The following is a 20,694-nucleotide window of genomic DNA, read 5'->3' on the forward strand; positions in this document are numbered from 1 at the left end:
TCCGCCTGTTCTGCACACACCCCTCCAAAAGGATAGTGTTTCTTTCGTTTTCACTTCCCGGAAGGATCAAATCAAGTTTTGCTTAGATAGCTGTGTGGAATGGCATTTGAGAAACTTTGACTTGAATTGTTTTTTATTAATTTTTTGGCGAATTGTGTGTTTGTGAACCTGCGCTGCGCTGAACCTGTTTTATGGTTCAATCGAGTGTATTTGCGCGGAGAACATTTCCCTGTCACCTTTGAGCAAGGTAAGCTGAGGGCTCTGGGGCAAACCTTCTTGACTAATACCAATAATCGGAAAGTATTGATTAAATGCTTTTATTCTGCTGTGACTAGATTTCATTTCATTATCTGTTGTGTTCTTGTTTGATTCACATCCAGCAAGCAAACCAAACAATCCTTCCTCCATGTTCCATGGAAACACTCCTGTCACTGTGCACCAGTTCAGCTCCAATCAGCTTCCTGTTGGCAGCCCCCCAACTCTGGAAGACCTGTGGCGCCTACCTGGACGATTGCGTGAGTCTCTGTTTCGTGGGAAAGTAGCCCCATGGACCTCTGTTAACAGCCATTTTGTGTGTGACCTCAAATGACCTGCAGGAATCAACCCGTCGTTGTGGGACAAAGAGGATGTTGCTCTCTGGCTCCACTGGGCACAGAAGGAATACTCACTGCGCCGGCCTGAGAAGGGACGCTTTGAGATGAACGGCCGAGCCTTGTGTCTGCTCACCAAAGAGGACTTCAGGCACCGCTGTCCCAGCTCGGGTAAATGCATGTCCACATTTACAGGCCGCCAACTCCTTTAGCTCCTCACCTTCATCCTTTGCTTTCTGCAGGTGATGTCCTGTTCGAGATCCTGCAGTGTGTAAAAATGCAAAGGCGGGTTAACCCCCAAAAAAGGTCTCATCCACTCCCGACCGTGAACGCAGACGGCAAAGTCAGTCGCCAGAACCCTCCTCAGGGTGCCCAAGAGTCAGCCGCAGGCAGCAAAAGCCAAGGTTGGTCAGATTGAGTATTTACTTAAATGTTCTGCAGTTCTCAGTAGTTGTCAGTAATATTAAATTTCCACACAGATATGAATAGAAGCACTTCCTGGTTGAGAGACACATCATGCTGACACTAGTATTCACTCATTAAATGCATCGTTAAAGGCAGTAGGCGGTAATCATATATTCAGTCATAATGTTTGTACATTATTATAATTCATTAAACCATTTAGTACAGGGATAAAGATGCCTGAAAGTTGTTGTAAGCTGTCTTTCATTCTTTGTCTTTCTTTGGTGAACCATGTTGATTTGCAGGTACACATTTACTGATCTTATCTTGTTTTATTATATATATATATATTATATATATATATATAAAAACATTCCGTGCAGAATTGCTTTTCTTGCCTTCTATCCTTTCATTTCATTGCATTTCATTCTATCACAAAGATAGAATGTGCCACTAGTTGATCAGCCTTTCAAATCAAAGTTAAGCATTGGGTGATTGTGGGGAGCACCTAGAAAAGAAAAAAGAAGTAGTGAAGTGTAAGCTTTCCTTGACTGTAGAATCACTTTTGCTTTCACTTTAGCTGTTTTTTTAATTTCACTCATATCTCTGACATCCATTTTCCCCTGATTGCAGCAAGTGTAACCGCCACTGCGGGCCAACCAGAGGCCGTGGAAAGTGTCAGAAATTGTCCAGTGATCGTTTACATGTATCCATCTCCAGTTACACACACTAGTGGGTCTAACGCCTCTCAATATCAGCAACAGGTTCTCACTGTCATGCATAGCTGATTTTATTTTATTTTTTGTCCCTGTCACCTCCTCTTTTTTCGCATATTCCTTTTCTCTTAGACGTAATAGCAGCTTTTCCTGTGGAGCCTCAAAACCAAGCAGGGATCCCTCCTCAAAGTGAGATTGTCACCCAAGAGCCACTAAACCTGTCCAAACCAAACCAAGAAAAACACTCATTGCTTCCCGATGTCAGTGGCCACATCCCAGGTAATTTTGATTTATTTGTATTTTTTTAAAAACTGCAGTATCTCTATAAACAGTATTCCATCTATATTCTTTCGCCACCAGGGGGCGTGCTGCTTAAAAAATTTAAAGGCGACACTACGATGAAATAAATAAAGAAAAAACAGAAAATTTCTGTTATTAATATTGCCGATCAGATCCAGTTCTTACACAATTAAACACAGATTACTTTAAAACTTAATTGTGGCTGCATCATTTCCAAATTTGCAGTAAAATTCTAACTTTACTTATATACACTAATTAACATGAGATGTGCCATTTTCGTGACCAGAGTGCAGATTGCTGTGGGACTATGTGTATCACCTGTTGTGTGACAATCGCTACCAAGAATACATTCGATGGGAAGACCAAGACAGGCTTGTATTCAGAGTGGTGGACCCAAATGGACTGGCGCGTCTCTGGGGACACCACAAGGTCTGTGCTCCTCAGTACAAAGGAATAAACCAGCAAAAATGGAGAAGAAAACAGAAAAAATAAGTTGTATTAAACTGAAAAATCTCATATTACAGCGCAGAGACAATATGACTTATGAGAAGTTGTCCCGTGCTTTACGACACTACTACAAGCTGAACATCATCAAAAAAGAGCGAGGACAAAAACTGCTCTTCAGGTCTGAGTCCTTTGCTGCTCAGTTTCCTCCTGTATTTTCATTACAAGAACACACTCACAACACATTAATTCTTCTGTCTTTCTTTGAAGGTTTTTGAAACTCCCAAAAAGCGGTAATCTTAACGCTCAATCCAAGATACATGAAGACACTCTGGATGAGAACTTGCAAGACCCCAGTTCTCCACACGACTTGACTGAGGATCATTTTGAGGTTTCTCCAGACCGTGCATCTCCACAGCCTCCTCCATAGCAAATGCTGCCTTTTAAATCTTCTTTAATCAATACAGTTGCTGAATTGATAACTTCAGATGAGCCAAAATCTAATGTTAGAATTTAAAGCTTGGAACAGGCAGATCAAATGTTGCTGTATCTATTTTGTTGCTTAATAATAACAAAAAAAAAAAAAAAGAGGATAAAGATTTTTATTGCACAACTGTCATGTTTTTCTATTTTTGATTAATTAAGTGTGTTCCTCTTTGGATTTGATTTACGGAAAATTACCCATGCATGTATAGAATCAATCAAAAAAATATATATACTGTGATTTTTTTGTTCTTTCTAAAAACAGCTAAGAAATCAGTGCTTCCACCAAAAACGGTCACAATCATATTTTTGCAACGTGTGTGACATTTGTAAAGTGCTTGTTAAAATACGTTTGTATAATTTATTTATTTGAATGCTCAACATGTGATTATTGCCCTGTAAGGAAGAAGGGATGATTTGCACTCATTTGGCTTAGCAACCATAGTCCTGTGTGTTCTATGTTCGACTTGAGCTGAAAATCAGGTAAAGTGACATGATTACTGGTACAAATAAAACTGCTGATGAAGAATATTTGTCACTTATTACTTGTAAAAGCAGATATGTGGTCGGACAGTTTGCTGTCACGGACGGGTTGACTAGGACCCGAGCGCAGTCCAGGACACAGTGGTAAAATGGTCAAACAAGCTTTCTTTACAGGGGGGAGGGGGCACACAAAGAACACAAGGAACATGGAGCACACGAGGAACATGAAGGCAGCCCTCCAGGACTGCGGAGGGTGCAGGGAACAGGGGCGGCCCTCCAGGAGACACGAAGCTGGAGCGGCCCTCCAGGAGATACAGAGCAGGAGCACAAGACGAGGGAGACAAACAGACACCCTCACAAGACAAGCAGACACCCTGGCACTGACAGGCAGGCGCAACCTGCTTAAATAGGCAGCACGATGTAAATTGCCTACAGGTGCGCCCGCCAGCAGTGCCAGCTGCCACCAATTGTGCCCCACACCACCCCTGCAGCACAACGACCGACACAACCCAGAAACCCTGACAGTTTGCATATTTAATTAAAAAGAATAAATCACTATGATTTAATCTTGCAAGAAATAAAAATACAGGTATGGTGGGGGGGGTTAAGAATATTGCACCGATTTCAAATTCTGATTTAGAATTGGTGCAACGTTCCTTTATTTTTGGTACTTTACAAGGAAGGCAACCAGCCTTGTAAAACTAACAGAAGGTCATTGATATGTGTTGTGTTTAGTAAGCTATCACATGTCTATGAGCAATTATGTGTGTCCAATTGAGGCTGGATTAAAAGTCTGATGTTCAAGCCAATTGTCATTCGGCATTTAAAAGTTTTAATCCAAATACACCATGGCGACAAATACAGACAAGCGTGGCCGATATTACACAAACGCTTACCTGGTTTGTCGCGGTCTTATTTAGGCAGAGTTGTTACGGGGGCGGAGGGTTGTTTTGAGGAGGAGCCTCGCACGCGTACTGCTCTGCTGTTTTTCAATGTTGTACATAGTGTTTCTTTCGTTTTCACTTCCCGGAAGGATCAACTCAAGTTTTGCTTAGATAGCTGTGTGGAATGGCATTTGAGAAACTTTGAGAAAATTGTTTTTTATTATTTTTTTGGCGAATTGTGTGTTTGTGAACAGCGCGCTGAACCTGTTTTATGGTTCAATCGAGTGTATTTGCGCGGAGAACATTTCCCTGTCACCTTTGAGCAAGGTAAGCTGAGGGCTCTGGGGCAAACCTTCTTGACTAATACCAATAATCGGAAAGTATTGATTAAATGCTTTTATTCTGCTGTGACTAGATTTCATTTCATTATCTGTGTTCTTGTTGTTTGATTCACATCCAGCAAGCAAACCAAACAATCCTTCCTCCATGTTCCATGGAAACACTCTTGTCACTGTGCACCAGTTCAGCTCCAATCAGCTTCCTGTTGTTTAGTAAGCTATCACATGTCTATGAGCAATTAAGTGTGTCCAATTGAGGCTGGATTAAAAGTCTGATGTTCAAGCCAACACCCAGTTTCCACTAGATACCTCAGCCAGCTCCTGCTTTGTCTATCAAAAATAGAACGGAACACTGCCACTCTCCTAAACAGGTTTTAGGAAACCTTTCAAAATGGCCCCTGGAGTCTTCAGTTGTCATCATCAAGATGTTCCTCCGTCCATCTCCTTCTCTGGATCTGGATTCATGGCAACTTACCAGTTAGGGGTTGCCCAGTGTCTGCTGAATTACGTGCCGTGGAAGATCCGCTCAGCACCGTGTGTCCTGGGTGTATCTGCAGGGTCTCTGGTTGCTGCTGCAGTCGTTTGTGAAGTCAGCCTGGGTGAGACGCTTCTTTCTTTTGCAAAACCTAGATCTTTGTTGCATGAGTTCTCACTGAAAGTTTCCTGTGTTTCAGTCTCCATGCGGGATGAGATGCTTAACTTTGCTAAACAATTGAAGGCTTTCATGCTGGGACCGTTTAACCCCTCAGTCAACCTTCTCCACTGGTTAGAAATGGTTTTATACAAGCATCTTCCTTCAAACGCACACCATCTGGCCAATGGACGTCTTGCTGTAGCCATGACCCGAATGGATGATGGCAAGCTCATCATCAAGTCTGAGTTTGAGTCCAAAGAGGATGTAGTCCAGGTTAGTTGGTTTTATGCAGTAAAATCAGTGGTGTGTGATGAGCTACATGGCTGGTGAGGCAGCTGGTGAGGCAGTCTCACTAGAATGAGAGTAGGAATTAAAGAATGGCGTGCCAAAGCTGACTTTGACCTCAAAGGAAATATTCTGTTGCTTTTTAAAACAGCTAACTTTACTCAGTATCAAAAACAGCGTTCAATGCTCCCTTTGATCTTTCATCCTGTATTGATTGAAGCAAACCTTTTGGCTCAGATGTTGATCTTCCGTTATTTAGAACTTCCCGTTTTGACCGAGAGTACTTTTTTAAAAAAATGTTTGTGTTTAGATGTACAGTGCTTGAAGGTTCTTCCTCTCTGGCCTCCCCTCCTCAACATCTCTTATTGACATTATATCACAAAACTATATTTTTACCATGTTTATCACTCTTAGGCTTTGCTGTGTAGCTGCTTTGTACCTGGTTACTGTGGTATCACGGCTCCATCCATCAAAGGAGTAGTGAGTTTTTTTGTTTCCCAAATTGCTTGTTGGTGATGATACTTGATGCGTTTCACAATGTTAATGATGTTACATCTCAGCATTATTTAGACGGAGGCTTCACTAGCATGCTGCCAGTACTGCCTGTGTCCTGCAGCGATATCTTGACTGTGTGTCCGTTTTCTGGAGAGACTGACATCTGTCCCAGAGACCCAAATTCCATGTTGGACATGGTCGTGAGCGGAACCACATTGAAGGGCAATATTGCCAACACTCTCAGGATCATAAATGCTCTCTACCCCATGGCTTTGGAGGTCAGTTGGAGATGTTTCACCGTAATATTAAACATTGTTTTCTCATTGGGTTTCCTTTCAAAAATTTCAAACCTAAACACACCCATAAACTCCCTTTAAAAAATACTACTAAAACAAACATGGGTGTGTGGATTTAATTGATTTTAAGAGTGGTTTATTGCTATGCTTTGACCAAAATAATGCTCAAGAGCAGCATGATAATACTAAAGGTTTCATGAGCTCTCTTTATTATTGTTCTTCCTCTTATTAGACTCTGGAAGAGGCCTACAAAAGCGGCTACAGAGATGCCATTAATTTCCTCCTCAGCAAAGGTGAGACATCTTTATCTTCTCAGGGTGAATTAAAATTCCTTCTGGTGCTCAGTCTGAGCTGCTTTAATTCCTTCATACCATCCACTGTGTGTAGATCTTGTCCCATATTTGACTGTGCATGAAGAATTCCAAGGGCCACTAAAGCCTAACAAAGAGAAGTTATCAGTTCCTGGAGAAACAGACAAGGAGGTGACAGAGGGAAAAAAGGAGGTGACAGAAGGAGACAGGGAGGCGTTGACTACATTTACAGATGTCGCAGGTCTGAAGAAAGGCAACTCTGAGGTGCAGAAAACAAATGGAAATCATTCTTTCCATTTTGGCATGATGAAGAATGGTACACACACACTAACATTTATTCTACGGTGCACAAATAACACTTTCTTTAAAAAAGAAAGTTGCTCACACTGCAATTCAATCGGTTTCTTCAATATTCTTTAGCTCTGTTGGGAAGCATTGTTTCCTACTTCGGTATGTTTGGACTTCCTGCGAGGATCCTCTACTACCTGTTCCTTCCTGTCATGGTGTCTTATTACACTGCAGTCCAGGGCAGGCACAGGTACTTACAGTGTTTAACTCTCAATACAGCGCACCAAACTGTTAGAAATGCTATTGTTGTTATTCTCTGTCATTCAGGCTGGAGTTGTTGTATGAGCAGACATGTGAATTATTGTTCTGGACTTATCAATGTCTGAGATTCTTGACAATCTTCATGTTCAACGTATTCATCTGTACCCTTGAGAAGAATTTGAAAGACCGGTAAGAGCATATTGTTTGAAAAATAATGACCTTTTCTTGTCCTTTTCAATGCCTCACATCCATGTCTTGTTTTTTGTCTATATCAGGATGATACCCTTCATTTTGCTTCTCAAGTGGCTAAAACCTCACCTATTTGCAGCCATACAGGAGCAGAGGAAGGCTGCACCTTACCTGCATCCTGACACACAGGCAAAACTTCTAAGACCACAAGAATCCAGTTTTACAAAACCAAGACTTTGATTTTATCTACCTGTGAATTCCAAACTGTGAAGGTCATCATATTTCAGACGATTCAATCGTCAAGGTTCATTAATAATTATTTAAGCTACAAGAGTGTATTTATTCCATGTATGTGTGCCTCTAAAAAGAAAATGTTATGTTTACTGCTGAACAGACGTGTGTCTGTGTATACTGTATTGACAATGCTGATAAGCAACGGACACAAAAAATATATTTATTTGTTTCATAAAAGTGTTAATTGTTGGCATGGATTAAGTTTAACCTGCATTTAACGAAGAAAATATAATCAGAATATAATCAGAATATTTCAGGATCTAGACTGTTTAACTTGTTTCAATGACAAATAACTGGAAGATAAAGTAAACACATAAAAAAAAAGTTTTTTGTGTGTCATACGTGTCTGTTATTTTCATTCAGGAAAAACAAACAAACAATGCTTTCATTTGGATAGCATTTAAATATGGCAACCTTCAACAAGATTATGCATTTATGAGGTCGACTCTGTAACCAGGAAGTGAGAGTAGATGTTCATCAGCTGACTTGTGTATAAAGGAACATGTATGAGGTTGCATTGTGAAATCACTCCTGGGTGCAGCTGCAGGGGGCTAATTAGCAGCACAGCTAATTTGATTTACACAGGAGATGTGACTGTGAGTCCTGTGATGTGCTATTTGGAGGATGCACTCTTTTACTTTACAGTCACAAACTTGACTGGACTTCATGTTACACAGGCAGTGTGAGATTTCTTGTGTAATCAGCTAAAGCATCAAACAAATTCAATTTAATACAGATATCACAAAATTTTCCCTTTTTTGCTTTTGATCCCAACACTCCTCTGATCATATAATGTGCTGTATATTATATGATCAGACATATGTGCTGCACAAAGGCAGGATTGATGGCAGCTCTTAGAGGCCAGGAATCATGTCTCCACAGAGAACATACAGGATCCCACTGACAGAACCCCGAGGGACCTCGCAGACTGAACTGTGATTTTCAACAGCGCAAGCTGGATATCAACCATCCCACCACACTGATTACTACACAATCTCTAGTTTTCTCTGCATTTTAAATAAATAAAACCATGTTTTCATATACCTACTCACATCCATATCCCCCCAAGTTAACCACAAGTTAACCACAACATGAACCCAACGGTTATAATGACACCATAATAACACAATAAGTCCAGAGTTTTAATTTTCACGGAATTTTCTTACATGTAGTGTTTAATATTGGCCTTGTACAGATGTGTGTTACCTGGGGAATGATTCTTTTATATAATCATGGGGATAAATCTGCTGCTGTCCCACACCAGCCACTGATCCAGCCAGTCAGTCACCGAACAGCTGGTCTCGTAAAGCAGGGGCTTTATGAGACCAGATGTGGGAGTTCTGCCATTATAATCTCAGGAAAGAGCAATGTGTGAGTGGAGCTGTTAACGCAGGTGGGAATATGAATGGAAGTATACGATTCGGATGCTTTGTAAGCAGAAGCGCGAGCTGGGGGACAGACGGCCGTGCAGACTGGCTGATTTGATAGAGACAGAGCACAATGAGAAATGAGCGTGACCTTTTCAGTTACCTTTAAGTGACCTTTACCAACTGACATGTGGAGACTGTGTCCATTAAAAGAGTCCTCAACCACTGCATCAACATGCACCTCTGGGTCAAGCAACTTCCCAGCAACACGCTGTTTCCAGGCATGTTTTGCAAATATAAAAATGTAATTATGAAAAATACTTCAGAAAGCTCTTGACCTTAAGATACCTCATGCCTTATATAAGTAACATCTACTCTGTGTTTGTCTGTGGGCAATTTGCGCGGGATAATTTAGATTAATCCTCATCCCTTAATCAACAAACCTTAACAGATGTTGCTGGGTCTCACAGGACAGCCGGAATAGTGTAATGAACCTGTGTGTATGTGTGTGTGTTTGTGGGTGTGTGTTTATAAAAAACAACAACAGATTGTCAGTTTTCTGTCTAATCTACCTCCTTCGCCTCCCTATTTTCCCCATCCTTGATCTCCAAACCCAAAGTCCAACTTTGATGAAATGAATAATTTAAAAAAAAGATCACTTTCTGTCCTTTCCTGTCTTTCATAATCACTGTGGCCAATCTTTTCTTTTAACTATTAATCACATACTAACTTCTGTCGAAACACTATCACTTGAGGGGAAATGTCAAACTGAAAGCGTTCATATTTACTCGTTACAAATTATTAAAAATGCAGTCTGCAAGATACCTTCAATGTTGGAAGTAACATGTAGAGTAGAGAAACCCAAGATTAAAAGGCTAGATAAATGTCTGATAATGTTGTCTCTGTGGAATTAATGTAGTAAGGATTTCAAAATATTGGAAACCCCCCACCCCCTGCCACAACGCACACACAGTCACACACACACACACACACACACACACACACACACATTCTCGATAAATCACCAGAAAGAGACTGCGGGATTAATATCAAAAGCTGTTTAAATCCTCAGCGATACGATGTAATATCTGGATTTAATATTTCAGAGGATTTTTTTTTTTTTGAGTTTGAGGCTCATTTCAACAGAAATACAGCTGTTACTGCAGGCTTAGAACACTGAACCCTGACGTAGCATTTTGAAAAATATACATCAGAATTTTGCAGTTTGCTTTTGTAAATTAAAAGTAAGTGTTATATCAGTTTTCAACACGGATTAAAAGGATCCTGTAGTATTGATAAAGAATCTGGATACAGCCAGTATGCACAAATCTTTTCTGAGAGACATGCATGAAAGGGACGGGAAGTTTTAAGATAAGGCATTGACAAATATATAAAATAATCATATAGAAGATATATCAAGATAAGAGATGTGACCATGATCAAGGGAATTTTATGCTTAATAATGCATTGACTGAGTCTTGAATGATGTTAAGCTAAGTTAACAATGAACTGAAAGAAGCAAGAAGTAAAATTTAAAAGGCAGAATGTTGGACAGATATTCATACTCAACTTTTCCAAACTGTTGCATCACATTTCAATTTCAAAACACATTTCAATAAATCTTTTTTGCGCAAACTTCACACAAGACATTTATTCTGAGGTCAATTTCCTGGATCCCAATAGACATGTTAAATATTCCACCTTCCAGTAATTCTTGCACAGCTGGGACAAAAATGTTATAAAAGCACATTTAAAAATGAACATTCTAAAGATCAAACTATGATTATTTTTTTGCCTCTTGCCCTTGTCTTCTAAAACTAATTAAAGCTTACAGTTTGAATTTCAGTTAAACAGTCATGGATAGAGAATAAATAAAAAAGAGTAGGAGTAGATTGTAGTAAGAGCTGAAATTAGAACTACCAAATATACTACTGATTATGTGTAATATTATGTATGTATCTGTTTCAACTAAAAAGAATAAGACATTTTAAAACTGGAAAAGCACTCAGAGAGCAGAGACCTTCTCCCTGCACTATAGTGTAGTATAGTATAGTATAGTATAGTATAGTATAGTATAGTATAGTATAGTATAGTATAGTATAGTATAGTATGTATACCTCACCAGAGGTAGGTATTAGGTCCACCTACTCACATGCTTGAAAACACAAAAAGCTCCCGAGCAAGTCACAACTCAGTGCATTTAAGCATGTAGACGTGATCCAGACAACTTACAGAAGGTCAAACCCAGCATCAAAATGGGGAAGAAAGGGGATTTAAGAGCTGTTGGTGCCTGATGGGCTATTATTTTAGAAACTTTTTACACGGACAACTAGGATTTGCTAGGTCAGGAAAAGAGAAGATATCAGTGAATAACAAATGCCTCGTTAATGTGAGAGGTCAAAGGAGAATGGGCCGGCTGGCTCGAGATGACAGAATGGTAACAGTAACTCAAATGACCACTGAGGAATGCAGAATACCAGCTCTAAACACACCGCACATCTAACTTTGAAGAAGATGGCCTACAGCAGCAAAAGACCAAACCGGTGCCACTCCTGTCTGATAAGAACAGGAAAGTCAGGTTACTATTGGCACAGGCTCACCAAAACTGGAAAGCTGCTACATTCAGATGGTATAGTAAGAATTTCACATAAACAACACAAAAGCATTGATCCATACTGCCTTGTATCAATGGTACTGGTGGTGTTATGTTTTGCGGGTATTTTCTTGACGCACTTTGGGCCTCTTGGTACCAACTAAGCATTATTTAAGCTGTATTGTTTTGCAACCACAGTTGTATCCTTCTTCCAACGGCTACTTACGAAGTATAATGCACCATGTCACAAAGCGCAAATCACATTTAACCGGTTAGTGGAACATTAAAATGAGGTCACTGTACAAAAGTGGCCACCACAGTTATCAATTCACAGTCCAGTAGAGCTCCTTTGGGATGTGGTGGAAGAGGAGATGCATATCATAGATGTGCAGCCCACAAATCTGCAGCAATGGTGTGATCCTATCATGTCAGTATGGACCAAAATCTCTAAAGAATGTATCCAACAACTTGTTGAAGTTAGGGTAAGTATTCTGAAGGCAAAAAGTGTTTGAACCTTTGACTAGCAAGGTGTACTTGTGTAGTGTACTGTCTATACTGACTGGCCAGTCAGTATATAGACAGTATTAATACAAGGTTGCATAACATTGTAATTGCTTTATGATCAACAGCACTTGGCCTTTGATCTTGAACTATGATCCTTGGAAGAAAGTCATCCCTAAACCCGGAACATCACCAAAATTAAATGATCTGTTCCTATGGCTATTGTCATCATTTTCGAAAAGTTTCAATAAAACGTGTTCATATCTTTTGGAGTTATTTTGTTCACAAAGAGACAGATAGATTCCAGCTGCCACATAACCTCCAAGGCAGAGGTAAAACATTAAAAATACATACTAACAATAATCAGGAGCTTAGATCAGGGTTAATGAAGTTGTCTACACTGCACCAAACTACAGCCCATCCTGTATGTACATACTAATGTATTCACTTCTTATGGAAAACATGTTCATGGACCACACGGGACCACTCGTTGATGGAATTCACAGCGGTTCCTTCCAGTCTGTCGGCCTTTGTGTTCTGTTTTGAACATTATCTCACTTTATTCATCTCTGTTTGTTACACTCCCAGATGCCGTTGGCTCGGCTGAGTGACAGTTTGCTGCCCTTACTGATTTCGGGTTCAGTATTCATGGCTTGCTCAACAGCATCAGCCAGGGGCCACTTGTCCTCGGCTTCTGTCTCTCTGTGGTAGAAGTAGTTAAAGTTGGAAACAATGACAGGGACGGGCAAAGCAATGGTCAGCACTCCCGCGATGGCACAGAGTGTGCCCACCATTTTGCCCCCCAAGGTGATGGGACACATGTCCCCATAACCGACAGTAGTCATGGTTACAACAGCCCACCAGAAGCCGTCGGGTATGCTGACAAACTGCGTGTTTGGCTCGTCGACCTCTGCGAAGTAGATAGCGCTGGAGAAGAGGATGACTCCAATGAAGAGGAAGAAAATGAGCAAACCGAGCTCGCGCATGCTGGCCTTCAGGGTCTGTCCCAGGATCTGCAGCCCCTTGGAATGACGTGAGAGTTTGAAAATACGGAACACTCTAACCAGGCGGATGATGCGAAGAATGGCCAAAGACATGTTCTGCCCAGAGCTTGCTTCTGGCATTGTGAGTATTTCTGTTACCACAGTAACAAAATAAGGTATGATGGATACGATGTCAATAATGTTCATGAGGTTGTGGAAGAAGTCTCTCTTGCTGGGACAGACCAAAAATCGAACACACAGCTCAAAAAAGAACCATGCAATGCAAGCCGTCTCCAGAATGAAGAAGGGATCAAAGATGGCCGGGGCTGTCGAAGAAGAATGGACTATGGATTGGTTGAATGGATGTATCATTATGGGCACGACTGAGTTTCGGTCGTCATGGAATTCCGGAAGAGTTTCTATACAGAAAATAATGATGGATATGACAATAATCAAAACAGACACCAGTGCCACACCTCGGGCCGCATTGGAACTTTCCGGGTACTCAAAGAGGAGCCAGAATTGCCTGTAGACTTCATTTTCAGGTAAAGGAATTTTGACATCCTTGATAAATCCTTCGTCTTCTCTGAACTGCTCCATGGCGTCATTCCCAAGCTCATAGAAAACAATTTCATCTGCAAACACGTCGAGGGGAACGTTAGCAGGACGTCTGATTTTACCCCCTGACTGATAGTAATATAAGATCCCGTCAAAGCTGGGCCGGTTCCGATCAAAAAAATATTCATTTCTCATTGGATCAAAGTAGTCCATCCTCTTTGAGGGATCGCCGAGCAGGGTCTCAGGAAACTGGTCCAAGGTTTTGAGCTGCGTCTCGAATCGAAGACCAGCGATGTTAATGATGACTTTCTGTTCTCCGTCGTCGAGCCCTCGCTTGTCTATAAAGAGGTCCTCGTAACACTCTTTGGCGAGCTGGTTGAAGATGGTCTCACTCTCTGTCATGCCTTCACTGTTCAGCAGTAGCTTCCAGTTAGAGATGATGCTGGTGCAGTCACTGCGGCCCCTCCGGCTTGGCGTTTGCACCTTTGTAGTTTGGGAGGGAACCCCGAGCATTTGTGAATGTGGTGCTGGTGAAGATGAGGTGGATCCCCACATAGAGGCATGGCTGTAGTGGAAGGGTGAGGCCTGTAGAAGGTAGCTGCTTCCCGGGCTGCTGTGTTCCTGGGACATGTCCACTGTGAGAGCTGTGGTCATGTTAGGATAACTCTCATTCTCCAGGCATTCGCTGAACTCATCCAGACTCTCAAAGTTCACCAAGGCTACATCCATGGCTGTTCCACAGCCAGTGCGAGGCCTTGAGACACTGGGATGAGGCTATCACATATACAGAGGGACAGATGGAGGGTGCAGCAACCAGGATGAACATAACCGGCTTTGGCAAATCAGGAATGTCCCTCTTTATTCTCTCTTTATCCTGGTGAACAAAAGAAAAATGACAGAAAAAAGGCATCAGTGCTTCTTAAAGTGATTTGTTTTGTGATCGTTTGTTCCAGATGAACAATATGGGGCATCAGAAAGCTGCTGCAAAGACTTCGTATTTACTGACAGTGTGCACCTTCTGAACTTTCTTATACTTAATAAGACCAACAACCAAACCCCTCAAAAACCAAAACAAACATATTTAAAACTGAATCAAACAGCACATTCAAAATACTGTCGGTTAAAGGCGAGGGCAGCACAGGGAATCTGTGGCTAGCATGTAATTAACCTGTTGGTCAGCAATAGAAGGGCCAGATCAAGACACAGGCTCCAAGTCTTGATTGCGTATATAAATTGCAATATGTATATATCAAGTTCAGGCCATTGTACATAGTAACAATCGACCAGCAATTAATGAAAACTATTTCATAACACCACAGGAAGAGCACATCTGGACCAGGCTCTGTATTCTTCATTAGCTAAGCTCACAATCTGGGACAGCAGTTTCCCAGGAGAACACGTCACAAGAAAAGTCACATCAAGGAATAAACACTTTCCAATCAACAAACACTTTCCAAAACAATTTGGGATGCTGCTGTGAACAGTTATTGGGGTTATTGGAGTTGACTCAGTTGTGCTAAAGACAAGAGTTTTATTTATTTTTGCTTATAAACCAGTTTATTCTGGTATACATGGATTTGAAACCCTCAGTATAAATTTCCCCCACAAATAAACAAACACACACCTTACCTTGTTTAGCATTTGGTCTGGATGATGGCTTTAGTTACAGTAAAATTCTAGGAAACGCTTCTCCCCACAAGTTCCACCACTGTTAGCTGTTGAGCAATGTCCTCAATTGGCATCAGAATGACTCATTTGTCACAGAGGACATGGAGTAACCCAATGCTGAACTAGAAACCAGACCTGGCCTATAAGGCCACATGCGCACATATACACAGGCAAACAGAGAAAGGTGGCAATGGCATTTATATTGTATAGCATGCACATGTGTGTAAGTGAGTGAGTGAGAGAGAGAGAGAGAGAGAGAGAGAGAGAGAGCATGTTGCGTTATCTCGCAATGATCTGGATGATGTGTTTAAAGACAATGCAATCAGATCCCCAGCTCTCTCTCTCTCACACACACGCACACACACACACACGCACACACACAAACACTAACCCTAACCCAATTGTAACTTCAAACCTACAACTGGGACTTAACCCTTAAACAGTCCTTTGAAGTTGTGCGGACCAGCCAAAGTGTCCTCAATTCCAAAAAATGCCCCCATTTTTCTTGTAGAATTAGCAATTTTGTACTCAATATGTAACAAGTGAAAGTGTACGCACAGGTGTTTTATTCATATCTGTTGTTTGACATCACAAGTATTGCAAGTTTATGTCGACGTGACCCTGAAGGTAACACAGGTAGACGTGTATCTCAAGCTTTCCCTTGAACTTTCATTGAACTCTATTTTTAGCTTCTACATTGTAATCCTAAAGAGTTCAAGATGGTTTCATTTCTGAATACACTCCGTGTTCTCATGCTGGTCATGCACGACAATTCTGAAAGGATGTGGTAACACCTACTGTGGAGCATCTTCCCAGTCTTGTCAACCTGTTTACCTTCATGACCCAATTTATATATCTTGTCAAATACATGTTCTTATACATTTGTAAATACATGGGTGTAAATGTGAAAGGTGCCATTATGGTGTCCCAGCCTTCTCATACGCATCATCTCAGTGCTGTTGTAGCTCAGTTTAGCAACAGTTAGATAGATAGAAATGTAGATACTGTAATTATGGGCCCATGTGCGTGGAAACATGAGCAGTTATGCTCAATAGCATGAGGCCAAATATTTCTGCACAGACTGTGTGACCTTGACTCATGTTAGGACGGCACAAAACAGAGGTGTCAGATGGGGCCCGGGCCAGGCCGCGGCAGTCCAACTATTCCTGTCAAGCTATTAATACTCTGGGGAGTCAATAGTGGGAGAAATCTGTAAGATAACATTCCTGATAACAAACACATAAACGGGTCAACACTTTGTATGTGTGTATGTGGCAAAAGCTTTGAGATTATAAGGATATATGTAACAGAAATATGTTACCACATCGTGTGCCGTGCTGGCGTAGGTTTTAAACTTACCTCTGTGGCTTTGTCACATGTGTGAAAGCGCGAACAGATGTTCAGGCAGCTCTGTGGAGGCTTAGCTACAAGCTAATCCGTATTGGACAGCTTTGAATGCAATATCTGGGGCTGTTTTCACCTTGTCTCAACATGCATCTCAAGTGACAAGGCAAGGTGAGACCGCAGCAAACATGCTTAGACGCTTGAAGAGACAGTAAAAGACAGCCTCTGTGCGTCAGTGTTTCAGCACTGATGGCAACATTTGCCAAAACTCTCTCCCAACTTCATCACATGCACATTCCTGAGCTGCACATAAAACTCAACAGTTGACCACTGACTGGTTTACTGAAGATTAAATTGAGCTTGGACTAATTTTATGAACGTCACTCATCGTGTTTGGGAATGAGCACGACAGACGACCTTAGAACTGAAGACATCTGTGCTTAAATTGAGAGTCAATACAGGACAGTTGGCACTGTGATCCTCCATGATGTGGGGTGAGATTTCCGAATGTGCACGGGCAGTTTTTGACCTATCGAGTACATTAATACAGAGGAGGCGGCTTGGCATTGTGAACAGAGTGGATTCTTCTGTCAGATCAGCACAGTACCAGCAAGCTATCACATAAAGCAACACCCTTATTTTTATACTGTGCAGATGTTAATACACGCACACACACAATTAGTCATATTCACACGTTTCAGTTGCACAGATGGGGTTTTAAAATGTATTTTTAATTACCAAATATCGGAAGAGCAGCTTTGTAGGATATTAACCTCTCTTCCATCTTCTGCCCTCATAAATCACTGAATAATAACCGTCCATTTGATAATGAAGCTTGTAAAATGGAGCCAAACATATTTTGTCCAAAAAGATCTGTGAGTGTGCGTGTTTTGCATGTGTGTGTGTGAGAGAATGAGAGACAGAGCGTGTTGAATGTATAACATGTGTGAACATATTAATAACTATTATTTTGTATTTTTGATATTGCCTTTCTGTTTCCAAAATGCCATGGCATGTGTCTCGCACTGTCTTGATCTACTCACACAGGACTGGATTCTTGTACAAATCTTATGTATATATTGTTGAAACACTGTTTTTACAAAATGTAAAATGAATTTTCAAAACAGGAAATCTAACTTTAATCATCAAGCACTAGTTAGTGTTAATCGTTTAGTGTGTTGCAGATAACAGAGCATCTCTTTAAACAAAAGTAACTTTAGACTTATGGTGGGTAACGAGGATCCTTTAAAGAAAATCAATTCACATTTTCTATTCGCAGCACTATCTGACTCCAGAGGTTCCAGATGTGAAGACATTTGTCAACCACACTGACCCTGACCACAATAAATACATGAAAGTGATGACCACCAGCTGAGGGTCTATTGAAAACATTAAAAAATCAAAATGTCAGAGCAATGCATTGATGAAACGGCACTTGGGCGATTTCCACCATGATGGTTGGAGGCAGATTTGGGGTCTCTGTGCAGCCGCTCTGAGGTATTCTTAAATTAAGCTGCTGAGGGGAACATGATTGTGTCCGCAGGCTCCAGGCCAAGAACTTAACACAGCAGCTGGGAAAACATCTCCCTCTTACACACCCACACACCCACACACCCACACCCACACACACACACACAAATTAGAGGATGAGCACAGGGCAGCCCAGATCGCTTAATGGCAAATCAAACACTTCCTGTATCTATTTCCTGAATTCAAACGTGTTTCCTGAACTGAGAAAACAGTAGATTTACTTTTATAACATTACTCAAATTTGATACATGGACTCCAGTCAATCTGCAATGCTGAGTCTTTCGAATTTTGCCTTAAATAACAACAGTTCTTTGAAAACCAAGTTTAAGTTAACTCGGGGTGCTGATCAGTTCCGAGATACCTATCAGGTTCTAAACCTTGCACAGACCCAGAGCACTTTTCAATAAGTGTCGCAGTGGCAAAAGTCACTGTCCCTCCAGAAGTCATTGGTCTTTACAGAGAACAGGTGTCATTATCTCTCCCCCCACGAGAAAAGGTCAGTCTGTCAAAGGTTAAATATTAGCCTTTCATGTGACCTCAAAAACTGATGTTCTCTCATTTATCCCAGTGTCTCCCACCCCAAGAATAAGTTCCACTCACTTACATGAATCATTTTTTGGTGCCTTTTTTTGTCCAAATACAGAAATAATGTCCATCTGGGTTCTCTCTCTCTCTCTTCTCTCTCTCTCTCTCTCTCTCTCTCTCTCTCTCTCTCTCTCTCTCTCTCTCTCTCTCTCTCTCTCTCAAGCAAGAATTGTCTTCGCAAAACTGGTCAATTGTGAGCCTGGCTGAATTGTACCGTCTTTCAGTTTTGGGCACATTCGGGGTCCCCCCCCCCCCCCCCCCCCAGCAGTAGTTTATTCTTTATCTGCACTTCCTCTGGCCTGCAGATTTGTGACATTACTTAAATGGCATTTGAATTCCCCCATAAGAACCCTCATTCTTTGTTTCTGACAGAGCCTTCAAAGCATCCACGACATGGCTTAAGGAAAAAGAAAACCTGCATCTCACACTCACATCTGCCCTGTATAGCCTGGAGGAGTGGCAAACGGCCTACCTGCACTGCCGTCACAGTCCTATAAAGTTTCGGGCTCCGGTGGTTTAACTTTGCTGCTGTGTCCGTGCCGGAGTCATGGCGCGCAGTTGATGAACGGACCACAGAGGAGCGCGTCATGTTACCCCCGGCCTGACCGCACCGGCCGGCCAATCACCCTGGTGCCAGATGTGACAGTGATATACCCACGTGATTACACGATTACGATTAATTTGGCCAATTCCTCCCCGTTTTTTTATTTGGGGGGGGGGTGTCCTTGTTTTTATTTATTTCTTCTAACCAAACACGCGTCGCTGTGTCTGGACAGGAGAGAGGAGAAGAGCAAAGAGGGGATTTAAGGGATTAAATCTGTCTTTTTCCTAAAGCTTACAGACTGCCTTACAGATATTTTACATTGTCCAAACGAGCTTTCCTTAAAAACCCACAGTTTTCCTCTTAATTAAGAGCTGCGTTTCTGACAATTGCTCGATGCACCTCAATTGGGAAATGTCACTTCGGATTGTTGAAAACTGCTGCGGTTGAGCTGCTTTTGAGGGATGCAGGCAATTTGGCATCGCGTTGAACGTTTATATCTGATTAGATGGCTCTTCTAAATAAGAAGCTGTATTTCACACGACCGGCCCTGCATCATATTCACCTGCCCAACATCGAACGCTGAAATCAAGTAATTCGGGCAGACACTGTCCTCTAGTGACCAATGTGGGTATTGCAGCCATCCTCCGACCCAACAAGGCAAGTGAGTGTTGGGCTTTTTGGTTTCTACCTCTGGATTTCAGGCTCACTGTCAGGATCTGTATAAATCAATGAATAATGACGGGGTTTATGTGTGTCAGATGATACTTGGTCTGAAAAAAAAATCTGCCCTTTATGTCCCTAGATTGATTTCAGGCAAAAGGTCATGATCAGGTCACGGTCATAGTGTATGATTGAATAAGTCTGAGGTTGTATGTGCAGTAGACTAAATAAGTGGATTGTGGCTTTGATGTAAGGAAGAGCACAGTTTATGTCCAATATGGTCAGACTGACCAACCCTCAACCCACAACAGCTCCGCTGGAGCCACCTCTCTATCTCTTATAAGGTACTTCCCAAAGGTCATCTACACTCATTGTATTGGTATTATATTATTGATATTATAACCACAACAGTTAAAATGAATGTCTCCGTCATGGACTCACCCTTAACACCTCAGACGGGGGAGGCAAAGGATCATCAGGCCTAAAGCATTGATGCTCGCAGTCCCTGATTTCCAGCTGTGCATTTTACATGGATTGAAAACAGAAATATAACAAGATATTCTACAAATCTGTAGATTAACTGTAGATTTTCATTATGTGTGAGTGTGTGTGCTGTATGTGTGTGTAGCCTGCCTTCGCCCATATGTGCACCCTCCCTGTCACCCCGA

General features: G+C 41.6%; 3 protein-coding genes across 11 annotated transcripts; 2 read left to right on the plus strand and 1 right to left on the minus strand.

Moving 5' to 3' along the window:
- The first annotated feature begins 53 nt into the window (after nt 1–53).
- Nucleotides 54–3,464, plus strand: etv7 (ETS variant transcription factor 7). The gene is made up of 9 exons (XM_057041917.1): nt 54–247; nt 381–515; nt 597–761; nt 833–994; nt 1,626–1,724; nt 1,841–1,987; nt 2,295–2,437; nt 2,533–2,633; nt 2,723–3,464. The coding sequence occupies exons 2-9, from the start codon at nt 407–409 to the stop codon at nt 2,880–2,882; spliced, it is 1,086 nt and encodes a 361-aa protein (XP_056897897.1). The 5' UTR covers nt 54–247; nt 381–406; the 3' UTR covers nt 2,883–3,464.
- On the minus strand, nt 241–19,520 carry kcna10a (potassium voltage-gated channel, shaker-related subfamily, member 10a). Of its 8 annotated transcripts, none has more exons than XR_008951875.1 (3): nt 2,327–2,467; nt 669–852; nt 241–523 (listed from the first exon to the last, which is right to left on the minus strand). XR_008951875.1 is itself a non-coding variant. In XM_057041902.1 (2 exons), the coding sequence occupies exon 2, from the start codon at nt 14,422–14,424 to the stop codon at nt 12,718–12,720; it is 1,707 nt and encodes a 568-aa protein (XP_056897882.1). In that variant the 5' UTR covers nt 14,425–14,569; nt 19,295–19,520; the 3' UTR covers nt 8,077–12,717. The 8 variants fall into 8 exon arrangements, 1 of the variants encoding a protein (XP_056897882.1); XR_008951877.1 differs by having other exon boundaries at nt 395–554; XR_008951873.1 differs by lacking the exon at nt 2,327–2,467 and adding an exon at nt 19,295–19,509 and having other exon boundaries at nt 450–590.
- pnpla1 (patatin-like phospholipase domain containing 1) lies at nt 4,425–8,015 on the plus strand. Of its 2 annotated transcripts, XM_057041909.1 has the most exons (11): nt 4,425–4,629; nt 4,763–4,853; nt 5,012–5,239; nt 5,315–5,547; nt 5,974–6,039; nt 6,120–6,332; nt 6,583–6,643; nt 6,738–6,977; nt 7,082–7,199; nt 7,277–7,399; nt 7,486–8,015. In XM_057041909.1, exons 2-11 carry the CDS (start codon nt 4,796–4,798, stop codon nt 7,637–7,639), a joined length of 1,494 nt encoding a protein of 497 aa, XP_056897889.1. In that variant the 5' UTR covers nt 4,425–4,629; nt 4,763–4,795; the 3' UTR covers nt 7,640–8,015. The 2 variants fall into 2 exon arrangements, with proteins under 2 accessions (XP_056897889.1, XP_056897890.1); XM_057041910.1 differs by lacking the exon at nt 4,763–4,853.
- Nucleotides 19,521–20,694: the final 1,174 nt, after the last annotated feature.

This window comes from Takifugu flavidus, chromosome 8 (assembly GCF_003711565.1).
Source record: "Takifugu flavidus isolate HTHZ2018 chromosome 8, ASM371156v2, whole genome shotgun sequence".
NCBI classification, from domain to species: Eukaryota; Metazoa; Chordata; class Actinopteri; order Tetraodontiformes; family Tetraodontidae; genus Takifugu; species Takifugu flavidus.

Coding starts and splice junctions, on each gene's coding strand:
- pnpla1 (XM_057041909.1), top strand. CDS start 4,796: ATGGAAACACTCTTGTCACTGTGCACCAGTTCAGCTCCAATCAGCTTC. Junction 4,854..5,011: donor AATCAGCTTCCTGTTGTTTA/GTAAGCTATCAC, acceptor TCTCCTAAACAG/GTTTTAGGAAACCTTTCAAA. Junction 6,644..6,737: donor TAATTTCCTCCTCAGCAAAG/GTGAGACATCTT, acceptor CACTGTGTGTAG/ATCTTGTCCCATATTTGACT.
- etv7 (XM_057041917.1), top strand. CDS start 407: ATGTTCCATGGAAACACTCCTGTCACTGTGCACCAGTTCAGCTCCAAT. Junction 516..596: donor GCGCCTACCTGGACGATTGC/GTGAGTCTCTGT, acceptor AATGACCTGCAG/GAATCAACCCGTCGTTGTGG. Junction 762..832: donor GCACCGCTGTCCCAGCTCGG/GTAAATGCATGT, acceptor TGCTTTCTGCAG/GTGATGTCCTGTTCGAGATC.
- kcna10a (XM_057041902.1), bottom strand. CDS start 14,424: ATGGATGTAGCCTTGGTGAACTTTGAGAGTCTGGATGAGTTCAGCGAA.